The 15,089-nt window shown below is 56.3% G+C and overlaps 1 protein-coding gene across 2 annotated transcripts; it reads left to right on the forward strand.

Annotated features, from left to right (window-relative positions):
• The first annotated feature begins 3,548 nt into the window (after positions 1-3,548).
• Positions 3,549-13,722, forward strand: BACC1 (BPTF associated chromatin complex component 1). 2 transcript variants are annotated; one of them, XM_075343162.1, is made up of 6 exons: positions 3,550-3,779; positions 4,092-4,186; positions 9,257-9,358; positions 9,507-9,706; positions 9,784-9,888; positions 13,470-13,722. In XM_075343162.1, exons 1-6 carry the CDS (start codon positions 3,759-3,761, stop codon positions 13,532-13,534), a joined length of 588 nt encoding a protein of 195 aa, XP_075199277.1. In that variant the 5' UTR covers positions 3,550-3,758; the 3' UTR covers positions 13,535-13,722. The 2 variants fall into 2 exon arrangements, with proteins under 2 accessions (XP_075199278.1, XP_075199277.1); XM_075343163.1 differs by lacking the exon at positions 9,257-9,358 and having other exon boundaries at positions 3,549-3,779.
• The last annotated feature ends 1,367 nt before the right edge of the window (positions 13,723-15,089 follow it).

Here is a 15,089-nt window from a genome sequence, read left to right on the forward strand (position 1 = left end):
TATATCACACGGGGCAGGTGACACACTCAGCTCTGCTATATCACACGGGGCAGGTGACACACTCAGCTCTGCCATATCACACGGGGCAGGTGACACACTCAGCTCTGCTATATCACACGGGGCAGGTGACACACTCAGCTCTGCTATATCATATCACACGGGGCAGGTGACACACTCAGCTCTGCTATATCACACGGGGCAGGTGACACACTCAGCTCTGCTATATCACACGGGGCAGGTGACACACTCTCCTCTGCTATATCACACGGGGCAGGTGACACACTCTCCTCTGCTATATCACACGGGGCAGGTGACACACTCAGCTCTGCTATATCACACGGGGCAGGTGACACACTCAGCTTTGCTATATCACACGGGGCAGGTGACACACTCAGCTCTGCTATATCACACGGGGCAGGTGACACACTCAGCTCTGCTATATCACACGGGGCAGGTGACACACTCAGCTTTGCTATATCACACGGGGCGGGTGACACACTCAGCTCTGCTATATCACACGGGGCAGGTGACACACTCAGCTTTGCTATATCACACGGGGCAGGTGACACACTCAGCTCTGCTATATCACACGGGGCAGGTGACACACTCAGCTCTGCTATATCACACGGGGCAGGTGACACACTCAGCTCTGCTATATCACACGGGGCAGGTGACACACTCTCCTCTGCTATATCACACGGGGCAGGTGACACACTCTCCTCTGCTATATCACACGGGGCAGGTGACACACTCAGCTCTGCTATATCACACGGGGCAGGTGACACACTCAGCTCTGCCATATCACACGGGGCAGGTGACACACTCAGCTCTGCTATATCACACGGGGCAGGTGACACACTCAGCTCTGCTATATCATATCACACGGGGCAGGTGACACACTCAGCTCTGCTATATCACACGGGGCAGGTGACACACTCAGCTCTGCTATATCACACGGGGCAGGTGACACACTCAGCTCTGCTATATCACACGGGGCAGGTGACACACTCAGCTCTGCTATATCACACGGGGCAGGTGACACACTCAGCTTTGCTATATCACACGGGGCAGGTGACACACTCTCCTCTGCTATATCACACGGGGCAGGTGACACACTCAGCTCTGCTATATCACACGGGGCAGGTGACACACTCAGCTCTGCTATATCACACGGGGCAGGTGACACACTCAGCTCTGCTATATCACACGGGGCAGGTGACACACTCAGCTCTGCTATATCACACGGGGCAGGTGACACACTCTCCTCTGCTATATCACACGGGGCAGGTGACACACTCAGCTCTGCTATATCACACGGGGCAGGTGACACACTCAGCTTTGCTATATCACACGGGGCAGGTGACACACTCAGCTCTGCTATATCACACGGGGCAGGTGACACACTCAGCTCTGCTATATCACACGGGGCAGGTGACACACTCTCCTCTGCTATATCACACGGGGCGGGTGACACACTCAGCTCTGCTATATCACACGGGGCAGGTGACACACTCTCCTCTGCTATATCACACGGGGCAGGTGACACACTCAGCTTTGCTATATCACATGGGGCAGGTGACACACTCAGCTCTGCTATATCACACGGGGCAGGTGACACACTCAGCTCTGCTATATCACACGGGGCGGGCGACACTCAGCTCTGCTATATCACACGGGGCAGGTGACACACTCTCCTCTGCTATATCACACGGGGCAGGTGACACACTCAGCTCTGCTATATCACACGGGGCAGGTGACACACTCAGCTCTGCTATATCACACGGGGCAGGTGACACACTCTCCTCTGCTATATCACACGGGGCAGGTGACACACTCAGCTCTGCTATATCACACGGGGCAGGTGACACACTCAGCTCTGCTATATCACACGGGGCAGGTGACACACTCTCCTCTGCTATATCACACGGGGCAGGTGACACACTCAGCTCTGCCATATCACACGGGGCAGGTGACACACTCAGCTCTGCTATATCACACGGGGCAGGTGACACACTCAGCTCTGCTATATCACACGGGGCAGGTGACACACTCAGCTCTGCTATATCACACGGGGCAGATGACACTCAGCTCTGCTATATCACACGGGGCAGGTGACACACTGAGCTCTGCTATATCACACGGGGCAGGTGACACACTCAGCTCTGCTATATCACACGGGGCAGGTGACACACTCAGCTCTGCTATATCACACGGGGCAGGTGACACACTCTCCTCTGCTATATCACACGGGGCAGGTGACACACTCAGCTCTGCTATATCACACGGGGCAGGTGACACACTCAGCTCTGCTATATCACACGGGGCAGGTGACACACTCTCCTCTGCTATATCACACGGGGCAGGTGACACACTCACCTCTGCTATATCACACGGGGCAGGTGACACACTCAGCTCTGCTATATCACACGGGGCAGGTGACACACTCTCCTCTGCTATATCACACGGGGCAGGTGACACACTCAGCTCTGCTATATCACACGGGGCAGGTGACACACTCAGCTCTGCTATATCACACGGGGCAGGTGACACACTCTCCTCTGCTATATCACACGGGGCAGGTGACACACTGAGCTCTGCTATATCACACGGGGCAGGTGACACACTCAGCTCTGCTATATCACACGGGGCAGGTGACACACTCAGCTCTGCTATATCACACGGGGCAGGTGACACACTCAGCTCTGCTATATCACACGAGGCAGGTGACACACTCAGCTCTGCTATATCACACGGGGCAGGTGACACACTCAGCTCTGCTATATCACACGGGGCAGGTGACACACTCTCCTCTGCTATATCACACGGGGCAGGTGACACACTCAGCTCTGCTATATCACACGGGGCAGGTGACACACTCAGCTCTGCTATATCACACGGGGCAGGTGACACACTCAGATATCACACGGGGCAGGTGACACACTCAGCTCTGCTATATCACACGGGGCAGGTGACACACTCTCCTCTGCTATATCACACGGGGCAGGTGACACACTCAGCTCTGCTATATCACACGGGGCGGGTGACACACTCAGCTCTGCTATATCACACGGGGCAGGTGACACACTGAGCTCTGCTATATCACACGGGGCAGGTGACACACTCAGCTCTGCTATATCACACGGGGCAGGTGACACACTCAGCTCTGCTATATCACACGGGGCAGGTGACACACTCAGCTCTGCTATATCACACGGGGCAGGTGACACACTCAGCTCTGCTATATCACACGGGGCAGGTGACACTCTCCTCTGCTATATCACACGGGGCAGGTGACACACTCAGCTCTGCTATATCACACGGGGCAGGTGACACACTCAGCTTTGCTATATCACACGGGGCGGGTGACACACTCAGCTCTGCTATATCACACGGGGCGGGTGACACACTCGGCTCTGCTGCATCAACCATCAGGCGTAACCAACCAATAGGATCGCGGCACTGAGGTGAATCCACCAATGGAAACAGAGCAGGGGCGGGACATTAGCTTATGATTGACAGCTGGCAGCAGCCTATCGTAGCGGGAGATTCGTGTGGGCGGGCTTTGGACTTTGTTGGAGCGTCAGCTGAAGGAGCCAATAGCAGCGCGACTCTGGTGGACACACAGCGAATAGGAGGTTGCGAAGGTGGAAACCGGGACGTGCAGGCAGCGGCTCACCGGCGGCGGAGCGGTGGAGGCTCAGGCTGAGAGCGCGGCTCTGTATAACAACCACGCCATAGACATCTTCTGAACTGGCGCCATGACGTCAGCATCAACTAAGGTACCCGGGTCGGAGTGCTGGCATCTCATTGGCGTAGAGCAGTCATGTGTTCAACTATTGAGCGGCACTGTATGCCGGGAATTGTAGTCTTATAGAATTTAATATGCTTGCTCTCTAAGTGCCACAGAACTACATCTCCCAGCCTGCCCAGAGAGCTGGCAGAGTGTTCTGCTGGTCTATGTATATGTAGTCCCATATTTTGTTACTACAGTTCCCAGCATGCTTTCGCCTGCAGTTTGTTGGGACTTGTGGTTCCACAAGTGAAATGTTTGTGTAGTTTTAATAAATCTTCTCTTCTCCATTTTTTTCTAGGTGGGGGAGATCTTCTCTGCAGCTGGTGCTGCCTTCACCAAGCTGGGAGAGCTGACCATGCAGCTGCACCCCGTCACCGACTCCTCGCCTGCCGGGTAAATGGCGGCAGACTGCAGTGCAACCTAACGAGGAGGGGGGGCACATACACACCAGGTCCACGAGAGGGGGCGCGAAAGCCAGGTCCACGAGAGGGGGCGCGAACACCAGATCCACGAGAGGGAGGGCGCGAACACCAGATCCACGAGAGGGAGGGCGCGAACACCAGATCCACGAGAGGGAGGGCGCGAACACCAGATCCACGAGAGGGAGGGCGCGAACACCAGGTCCACGAGAGGGGGCGCGAACACCAGATCCACGAGAGGGAGGGCGCGAACACCAGATCCACGAGAGGGAGGGCGCGAACACCAGATCCACGAGAGGGAGGGCGCGAACACCAGATCCACGAGAGGGAGGGCGCGAACACCAGATCCACGAGAGGGAGGGCGCGAACACCAGATCCACGAGAGGGAGGGCGCGTACACCAGATCCACGAGGGGGAGGGCGCGTACACCAGGTCCACGAGAGGGAGGGCGCGTACACCAGATCCACGAGAGGGAGGGCGCGTACACCAGATCCACGAGAGGGAGGGCGCGTACACCAGATCCACGAGAGGGAGGGCGCGTACACCAGATCCACGAGAGGGAGGTCGCGAACACCGGATCCACGAGAGGGAGGGCGCGAACACCGGATCCACGAGAGGGAGGGCGCGAACACCAGATCCACGAGAGGGAGGTCGCGAACACCAGATCCACGAGAGGGGGCGCGAACACCGGATCCACGAGAGGGAGGGCGCGAACACCAGATCCACGAGAGGGAGGGCGCGAACACCAGATCCACGAGAGGGAGGGCGCGAACACCAGATCCACGAGAGGGAGGGCGCGAACACCAGATCCACGAGAGGGAGGGCGCGAACACCAGATCCACGAGAGGGAGGGCGCGAACGCCAGATCCACGAGAGGGAGGGCGCGAACGCCAGATCCACGAGAGGGAGGGCGCGAACGCCAGATCCACGAGAGGGAGGGCGCGAACGCCAGATCCACGAGAGGGAGGGCGCGAACGCCAGATCCACGAGAGGGAGGGCGCGAACGCCAGATCCACGAGAGGGAGGGCGCGAACACCAGATCCACGAGAGGGAGGGCGCGAACACCAGATCCACGAGAGGGAGGGCGCGAACACCAGATCCACGAGAGGGAGGGCGCGAACGCCAGATCCACGAGAGGGAGGGCGCGAACGCCAGATCCACGAGAGGGAGGGCGCGAACGCCAGATCCACGAGAGGGAGGGCGCGAACGCCAGATCCACGAGAGGGAGGGCGCGAACGCCAGATCCACGAGAGGGAGGGCGCGAACGCCAGATCCACGAGAGGGAGGGCGCGAACGCCAGATCCACGAGAGGGAGGGCGCGAACGCCAGATCCACGAGAGGGAGGGCGCGAACGCCAGATCCACGAGAGGGAGGGCGCGAACGCCAGATCCACGCGAGGGAGGGCGCGAACGCCAGCTCCACGCGAGGGAGGGCGCGTACGCCAGCTCCACGCGAGGGAGGGCGCGTACGCCAGCTCCACGCGAGGGAGGGCGCGTACGCCAGCTCCACGCGAGGGAGGGCGCGTACGCCAGCTCCACGCGAGGGAGGGCGCGTACGCCAGCTCCACGCGAGGGAGGGCGCGTACGCCAGCTCCACGCGAGGGAGGGCGCGTACGCCAGCTCCACGCGAGGGAGGGCGCGTACGCCAGCTCCACGCGAGGGAGGGCGCGTACGCCAGCTCCACGAGAGGGAGGTTGCGAACACCAGGTCCACGAGAGGGGGGCAAAAGCCAGGTGCATGATAGGGGGCACAAATGCCAGGTCCACGAGAGGGAGGGCGCGATGCCAGGTCCAAGATAGGGAGGGCGCGAACGCCAGGTCCAAGAGAGGGGAAGCACGAGAGCCAGGGGCGTGGGGGCGTGAATACCAACTCCACGATGGGGGGCACAAGCAGCAGCTCCTCGAGGGAGGGAGGGGGGGTGCAACCACCAGCTGCTTAAGGGAGCGCACAAGCACCAGCTCCACAAGGGGGCGTGCGAACGCCTGCTCCATAAGGGGGCACGTACTGTACCACACAATGGGGCACATATTCACCATCCTCTGAGTCCTGTAACTTTTCACTTCCTCCTGTGTTACTTTTTGATACCATTTTGGAGGTAAATGTTACGTGTCGAGCACTTTTTATTGCGTCCTCTGCGTGGGATGTGGCCGCTGTGCAGCGGGGTGACCGTGTGCGGATTTATTCTTATTCACAACTTTTGTAGGTTAAATAATGTGATAGATCGTGAGCGACTCTCAACGGTGCGGTGATACCCAGTATATATATATTATAGTTTTGAATCCTTTTTCTTAACCTGTTTAGTTGTTCCGGGGTCTCGCGCCTGCGGTCACTTGTGCCGTATACCGTATTACTTCAGCCTGTGACAACGGCACCTTCGGCGCGTCCGTAGCCGCCACTCAAACCCTCAGCACCCCCACGCCTTCCCCTTCTGTATTTGGGTTACAACGTACAGTAAAAGTTTATTCAGCCCATTAGCACCCCTTAGTGGCTGGCTGGGGTATGGCAGGGCCTGAATAACATGTTGTCTCTTTGGGGGGGGGAGAGTGATGACTTTTGCATGGGGGTTGGGAACATGTAAGGGAGGTCAGGTGGGATTTGGAGGAGGCTGGTTGTGACTCATGAGCTTCTTTTCCATTTCACTTCCTTGCCTGTCCCCCGTCTCCCTCCTCTTATCTCCGTCTCCGTCTTGTCCCCTTTGTAACTCCTCTTGTCCCTCATCTTGTCCCTCGTCCTGTCCCCCCTCTCTCCTCGTCCTGTCCCCCCTCTCTCCTCGTCTTGTCCCCCCTCTCTCCTCGTCCTGTCCCCCCTCTCTCCTCGTCCTGTCCCCCCTCTCTCCTCGTCCTGTCCCCCCTCTCTCCTCGTCCTGTCCCCCCTCTCTCCTCGTCCTGTCCCCCCTCTCTCCTCGTCTTGTCCCCCCTCTCTCCTCATCCTGTCCCCCCTCTCTCCTCGTCCTGTCCCCCCTTTCTTCTCGTCCTGTCCCCCCTTTCTCCTCGTCCTGTCCCCCCTCTCTCCTCGTCCTGTCCCCCCCTCTCTCCTCGTCCTGTCCCCCCCTCTCTCCTCGTCCTGTCCCCCCCTCTCTCCTCGTCCTGTCCCCCCCTCTCTCCTCGTCCTGTCCCCCCCTCTCTCCTTGTCCTGTCCCCCCTCTCTCCTCGTCCTGTCCTCCCCCTCTCTCTTCATTCTGTCCCCCTCTCTCTTCATTCTGTCCCCCTCTCTCTTCATTCTGTCCCGCTCTCTCTTCATCCTGTCTCCTCGTCCTGTCCCCCCTCTCTCCTCGTCCTGTCCCCCCTCTCTCCTCGTCTTGTCCCCCCTCTCTCCTCGTCTTGTCCCCCTCTCTCCTCGTCTTGTCCCCCTCTCTCCTCGTCTTGTCCCCCTCTCTCCTCGTCTTGTCCCCCTCTCTCCTCGTCTTGTCCCCCTCTCTCCTCGTCTTGTCCCCCCCCTCTCCTCGTCCTGTCCCCCCTTTCTCCTCGTCCTGTCCCCCCTCTCTCCTCGTCCTGTCCCCCCTCTCTCCTCGTCCTGTCCCCCCTCTCTCCTCGTCCTGTCCCCCCTCTCTCCTCGTCCTGTCCCCCCTCTCTCCTCGTCCTGTCCCCCCTCTCTCCTCGTCCTGTCCCCCCTCTCTCCTCGTCCTGTCCCCCCTCTCTCTCCTCGTCTTGTCCCCCCTCTCTCTCCTCGTCCTGTCCCCCCTCTCTCCTCGTCCTGTCCCCCCTCTCTCCTCGTCTTGTCCCCCCTCTCTCCTCGTCTTGTCCCCCCTCTCTCTCCTCGTCCTGTCCCCCCTCTCTCCTCGTCCTGTCCCCCCTCTCTCCTCGTCCTGTCCCCCCCTCTCTCCTCGTCCTGTCCCCCCCTCTCTCCTCGTCCTGTCCCCCCCCTCTCTCCTCGTCCTGTCCCCCCCTCTCTCCTCGTCCTGTCCCCCCCTCTCTCCTCGTCCTGTCCCCCCCTCTCTCCTCGTCCTGTCCCCCCCTCTCTCCTCGTCCTGTCCCCCTCTCTCTCCTCGTCCTGTCCCCCCTCTCTCCTCGTCCTGTCCCCCCTCTCTCCTCGTCCTGTCCCCCCTCTCTCCTCGTCCTGTCCCCCCTCTCTCCTCGTCCTGTCCCCCCTCTCTCCTCGTCCTGTCCCCCCTCTCTCCTCGTCCTGTCCCCCCTCTCTCCTCGTCCTGTCCCCCCTCTCTCCTCGTCCTGTCCCCCCTCTCTCCTCGTCCTGTCCCCCCTCTCTCCTCGTCCTGTCCCCCCTCTCTCCTCGTCCTGTCCCCCCCTCTCTCCTCGTCCTGTCCCCCCCTCTCTCCTCGTCCTGTCCCCCCTCTCTTCTCGTCCTGTCCCCCCCTCTCTCCTCGTCTTGTCCCCCCTCTCTCCCTGTCTTGTCCCCCCCTCTCTCCTCGTCTTGTCCCCCCTCTCTCCTCGTCTTGTCCCCCCTCTCTCCTCGTCTTGTCCCCCCTCTCTCCTCGTCTTGTCCCCCCTCTCTCCTCGTCTTGTCCCCCCTCTCTCCTCGTCTTGTCCCCCCCTCTCTCCTCGTCTTGTCCCCCCTCTCTCCTCGTCCTGTCCCCCCCTCTCTCCTCGTCTTGTCCCCCCTCTCTCCTCGTCTTGTCCCCCCTCTCTCCTCGTCTTGTCCCCCCTCTCTCCTCGTCTTGTCCCCCCTCTCTCCTCGTCTTGTCCCCCCTCTCTCCTCGTCTTGTCCCCCCTCTCTCCTCGTCTTGTCCCCCCTCTCTCCTCGTCTTGTCCCCCCTCTCTCCTCGTCTTGTCCCCCCTCTCTCCTCGTCTTGTCCCCCCTCTCTCCTCGTCTTGTCCCCCTTCTCTCCTCGTCTTGTCCCCCCTCTCTCCTCGTCTTGTCCCCCCTCTCTCCTCGTCTTGTCCCCCCTCTCTCCTCGTCCTGTCCCCCCCCTCTCTCCTCGTCCTGTCCCCCCCCTCTCTCCTCGTCCTGTCCCCCCCCTCTCTCCTCGTCCTGTCCCCCCCCTCTCTCCTCGTCCTGTCCCCCCCCCCCTCTCTCCTCGTCGTGTCCCCCCTCTTTCTCTCCTCGTCTCGCCCCCCCCTCACTCTCGCTCTCACCTTGTGTCTCCGTAGGGCCCGCTGGACAGACACTGAGATTCAGATGTTACACGCGGCCGTCCGACGCTTCGGGGAGGACTTAAATCAGATCAGCTCAGTAATCAAGGAAAGGACAGTGTAAGGAGGGGTGCAAGGGTGGGTGGTAGATCGGAGACCCTGACCCTTCCTCCCTTCACGGCCGCCATCATTCTGTGCATTCTTCACAATTTGCCTATTCCCCCCTTTTTTCCGCCATTACCCGGCATTTTACCTTCTCTCTCCCCAGAGCTCAGCTCAAATTTGCCGTAAAACGTAAGATCTACGATGACAACGGCGTCCCGCTGTCGTCAGATTCCCCTAAGAAAGCGGTGAAGAAGATGGTGCCCGTGCCCTCCTCCGTGCTGTCTGTGCCAGCGCCACCCGCCGTCGGAGGAACCGGACTTCCGGAGGGGTCTCAGGGCGCCATGAGAAAGCGCAAGTCGTCCGGTGAGAAGAACGGAGCTTGGCGGAGGAGGGCGAGGCGGGATTATCGGCTATGTTACTTAACCCTTTATTCCCCGCAGATGTCACCCTCAGCGCCTTGAATGATTCGGATGCCAACAGCGACTTGGTGGATATGGAGGGGCTGGGAGACAGGAGTACGGCAAAGAAGCTCAACTTTGATCAGGGTGCGATATTCACATAATGAGTGAGGGGTGGGAAGTGGGTGCTGGGATTGTGAGCGGGTGAAAGGCTCATCTTCTCCCTCAGACCCTGCTCTCCCTCTGGTCCCTAGGGTCCAGCTCTCTCCCACTGATGACTGTCCTGATCAGTCCCTCTATCCCAGCTGGACCTTTCCCTGGTGATTGACTTTACTTTCCCTCTGGTCCCGAGGGTCCAGCTCTCTCCCACTGATGACTGTCCTGATCAGTCCCTCTATCCCAGCTGGACCTTTCCCTGGTGATTGACTTTACTTTCCCTCTGGTCCTGAGGGTCCAGCTCTCTCCTACTGATGACTGTCCAGATCAGTCCCTCTATCCCAGCTGGACCTTCCCCTGGTGATTGACTTTACTTTCCCTCTGGTCCCGAGGGTCCAGCTCTCTCCCACTGATGACTGTCCTGATCAGTCCCTCTGACCCAGCTGGACCTTTCCCTGGTGATTGACTTTACTTTCCCTCTGGTCCTGAGGGTGCAGCTCTCTCCCACTGATGACTGTCCTGATCAGTCCCTCTATCCCAGCTGGACCTTCCCCTGGTGATTGACTTTACTTTCCCTCTGGTCCCGAGGTTCCAGCTCTCTCCCACTGATGACTGTCCTGATCAGTCCCTCTATCCCAGCTGGACTCCTCTCCTTTCCCTGGTGATCGACTTGACTTGCTCCACTTCTGCTCTTCTTTTTACCACATACCATCTTCCCCACCTTTTCTCGCTAGACCCTCTTTCCCCCCCCCCCCCCTCAGATTTTGCTCCTTTTCTGATTGCTCTCTCCTTACTTTTGATCCATCCCTGCATTCTTTTACTTGCCGGACCCTGTTCCCGGCAGCAGATCCCACGTTCTCTGTTCCAGCTGGACTCTGCTCCTCTTTCTCTCCTTATGTCCCCTCCTCTGGCCAAGCCGCAGTCCCTTACCTCAGGCTCTCCCCCATCACCGCTTTCCCTCTTTTTCTATTCTCTCTTTTTCTAGTACTCCCTCTTTTTTTCTATTCTCCCGAAAAGCCCTTGCCCTTGTCTCTCTGCCCTGACTGAGCCCACTGTCCTATGTTTTCCTTCTCACTGTCCCAGCAGGACCCCCATGTTTTTACCTCCCTCTCAGTCCTACTCTCCTTTCCCTCGCTCCGAGCCAGGGCCCTTTTCCTAATCCTCTGCCTCATAAGACTTCTCTTCCCTTCTTCTCCCACCAGACCCGATTTTCCCCCTTTTCCAACTGGACCCATCTACCCGGTCAGGTCTGAAATATCAGTTTCTTGTTACCGCTTGGGCCCTTGCTTTTTCCCCTGGACCAAGCCTCCTCTCATCTCCCCTAGCTACAGACCCTGATTTTTCCACTTTTTTCAGCTGGACCCATCTCCTACCCAGTCAGGCCTTAAATATTAATTTCTTTTCACTTTCTAGGCCCTTGTCTTTTCCCCTTGACCAAGTCCTCCTCTCTCCTGATTACAGACCCTGATTTACCCCTTTTCAAGGTGGACCCATTTTCTACCCAGTCAGGCCTGAAATATTATAGTTTCTTGATACGCTCTGGGCCCTTGTTTTTTCCCCTTGACCAAGCTGTTCTCTCCTAGTTACAGACCCTGATTTCCTCTTTTTCAAGCCGGACTCATCTCTTACCCAGTCAGGCCTGAAATATTAGTTTCTTGTTACCACCTGGGCCCTTGTCTTTTTTCCTTGACTAAGCCCTCCTCTCCTTGCATTACATACCTTGATTTCACCCTTTTACAGCTGGACCCATCTCCTACCCAATCATTCCTGAAATATTATTATTTTCTTGTTACCGCCTGTGCCCTTGTCATTTTCCCTTGACCAAGCCCACCTCTCCACTAACTACAAACCCAGATTTCCTCCTTTTCCAGCTGAACCCAACACCTACTCAGTCAGGAAATATTAGTTTCTTGTTACCATCTGGGCCCTTTTTTTCCGCTTGACCAAGTCCTCCTCTTTTCTCTCCTGTTTACAGACCCTGATTTCCCCCTTTTCAAGGTGGACCCATCTTCTTCCCAGTCAGGCCTGAAATATTATAGTTTCTTGTTACTGCCTGGGCCCTTGTTTTTTCCCCTTGACCAAGCTGTCCTCTCCTAGTTACAGACCCTGATTTCCTCTTTTTCAAGCCGGACTCATCTCTTACCCAGTCAGGCCTGAAATATTAGTTTCTTGTTACCACCTGGGCCCTTGTCTTTTTTCCTTGACTAAGCCCTCCTCTCCTTGCATTACATACCTTGATTTCACCCTTTTACAGCTGGACCCATCTCCTACCCAATCATTCCTGAAATATTATTATTTTCTTGTTACCGCCTGTGCCCTTGTCATTTTCCCTTGACCAAGCCCACCTCTCCTCTCATTACAGACCCTGATTTCCCCTTTTTCCAGTTGGACTCATCTCCTACCCAATCAGGCTTGAAGTATTAGTAACTTCTTACTGCCCAGGCCCTTCTCTTTTCTTCTTGACTAAGCCCTCTTCTCCTTTCCTCACCTCTTCCCTAGTTACAGACCTTGATATCCCCTTTTCCACATGGACCCTTCTACCCAGTCAGGCCTGAAAGTTTACTTTCTTGTTACCGCCTGGGCCCTTGTCTTTTCCCCTTGACCAAACCCTCCTCTCCTAGCTACAGACCCTGATTTTCGCTCTTTTCCAGCTGGACCCATCTCCTACTATCTGGGCCCTTGTCTTTTCCCCTTGACCAAGCCCTCCTCTACTCGCTCCTAGTTAGAGACCCTGATTTCCCTCTTTTCTAACCGGACCCTTCTCCTACCCGGTCAGGGCTGAAATATTAGTTTCTTGTTACTGCCTAGGCCCTTGTCTTTTCCCTTTTGACCAAGCCCTCCTTTCCTCTCTCCTAGTTACAGACCATGATTTCCCCCTATTTGAGCTGGACCTATCTCCTACCCAGTCAGGCCTGAAATATTAGTTTATTGTTACTATCTGGGCCCTTGTCTTTTCCCCTTGACCAAGCCCTCTTCTCCTTTCTCCTAGTTACATACCCTGATTTCCCCCTTTTTCAACTGGACCCATCTCCTACTATCGGGGCCCTTGTCTCTTCCCCTTTGACCAAGCCCTCCTTTCCTCTCTCCTAGTTACAGACCCTGATTTCCCCTTTTTCGAGCTGGACCTATCTCCTACCCAGTCAGGCCTAAAATATTAGTTTATTGTTACTATCTGGGCCCTTGTCTTTTCCCTTGACCAAGCCCTCCTCTCCTCCCCCCCTAGTTACAGACCCTGTAAGCCCTCAATCTCAGCTGGACCCACATGACCCTCTGGACTTTTTTTTTTTATTGGTCACACTTCCCTGACCACGCTCCTGTCCCTGTGTTGCATGCAGTCGTTTCTCCTCATTCCCTTCCCTACCTTTGGACTTTCCTCTCCTAATTCTTAGGCCATGTGTAACTTTTTCCTACTGGACCCCATTCTCCCTCCCTTAGGACCCAACTCTCCTGCTTTATCCTCACCAGTCCTTTTCTTTACTCCCCCCTCTTTTCCTGTGCTGTACCCCCCTACAATCCTCCCCGCCGCCTCCATTGTGCCCGCACCTCTAATTCTCCGTCTCCTTCTATTACAGAAAGTCTAAACTTGGATTCCAGCTTCATCATGAACTCCAGCGACCTGCCGCTGTTATCTCGCTGAGGCTGCACCCGCCACCGCTCGCCCCTTGTATATATATATCAAATCCCCCCCACCCCGCCATTTCCTCACCGTCTCTGGTAAATCCGAAGATGTCTCACAGGACCAGCGCCCCCTCCGTACCCCCCCCCCCACTCCCCCCATGTGATTGTATGATGAGTTGTAATTGCATATTTTTAATAAAACACTTAAAAAAAAAAGTTGTCTTCCTCTTCATCCGTCCGTGACGTTTATGTTTCCAGCACCCTGAAGCAGCACAAACAGCACTGGCAGCAGAGGCCGCGGGGGCACTGCCAATATCTGTGTGCTGCTACAGGGGCCTGGGCACTTGGGACCCCTCCGCCGGCGGAAGACCACTTGTTACCACCACCTGGAAGATTATTTATTCTATATATAATATATATATATGTATATATATATATCTACTAAAAAAATGGAATAAACTTCTGATTTTGCATTAAACCTATAAAAGTTGAAAAAAAATGACCACCAGCCGCAACTTCTGGCGCAAGTGCGTCCCTCCGCGGGATTCCTAAAACCTCGTCGCCAGAGTGTCCCCCGCCTGTGTGTCACCCTGGCATTTACGGGGGTATTTATAGTACCCGCTACTACCTTCTATATATAGTTTGTCACTACGCGGCTCGTATTGTCTGTATCCGTAAAAGCAGGGACAACGCGAGACACAAGAAAAGCAGAAAACCGTATTTTTTTTTTTTGCCAAAAAATCCCTAAATTCGGGGCCAAGGCACAATGCGGCACGTTCCCCGACCGCTCCATTGTGCCTGTACGAGGCGTAAAAAAGCACAAAAAACCCATGGATGTGGCCTCCATATTAATAGTATTAGGCAATTGCCAAAAATAAAAAAAAAAACGGTAAGCTCCTTGACCCAACCGTGCACCCTCGGAGGGAAAAAGAAAGAGGGGAGGATAGGAAAGGGGCAGAGGGTGCGGACCACCGGAGGACAAAGAAGCTGACCCATGCCCAGATCTTACCCCTCTAATTTTTTTTTTTTTAACATGTCGCTCCCGTTTTCGGTCGCCCCCTCCCCCCCCGTCACTTACCTTTTTGTGCACACCCTAAGGTGTATAATTAAATTTTGGAGATTTGCTACCCACAGCTTTTTTTTTTTTTTTTGTTGCTCCCTCGCCCCCCCTCTCCCTCTGCGCATCCTCTCTCTGAGACACATCACACAGACACCCATATCTTTTGTGCACTCTCGTCTGCACCCCAATATTTAGGGCCATCGACTTCGGGGGGCAGCTTAGGGCGTCTCCCCCGGACCCCTTCACCCTGTGTGGAGAAGTTGCGTCCAAGACGAGCGCTCTCTCTCCCTTTCTGTCTTTCCCAGCAGAAAACTCTCTTCTCTCCCCCCACACAACTTTCTACACTTAAATCAAATGCGTTTGAGGGGACAGAAAAATCTCAAAAAATTTGGAGACGTGGGCGAAGGGGAGAGGGGCACTGGGTCCAAATTTGGGGTCTCTATGTGAAATGGGGAGCGAGATAAAAATAGGAAAAAGAGGGGGACATTTGAGGCCCGAAGTTAACTAGTCTGAC

Source organism: Anomaloglossus baeobatrachus, chromosome 4, assembly GCF_048569485.1.
Source record: "Anomaloglossus baeobatrachus isolate aAnoBae1 chromosome 4, aAnoBae1.hap1, whole genome shotgun sequence".
Classification (NCBI taxonomy): domain Eukaryota; kingdom Metazoa; phylum Chordata; class Amphibia; order Anura; family Aromobatidae; genus Anomaloglossus; species Anomaloglossus baeobatrachus.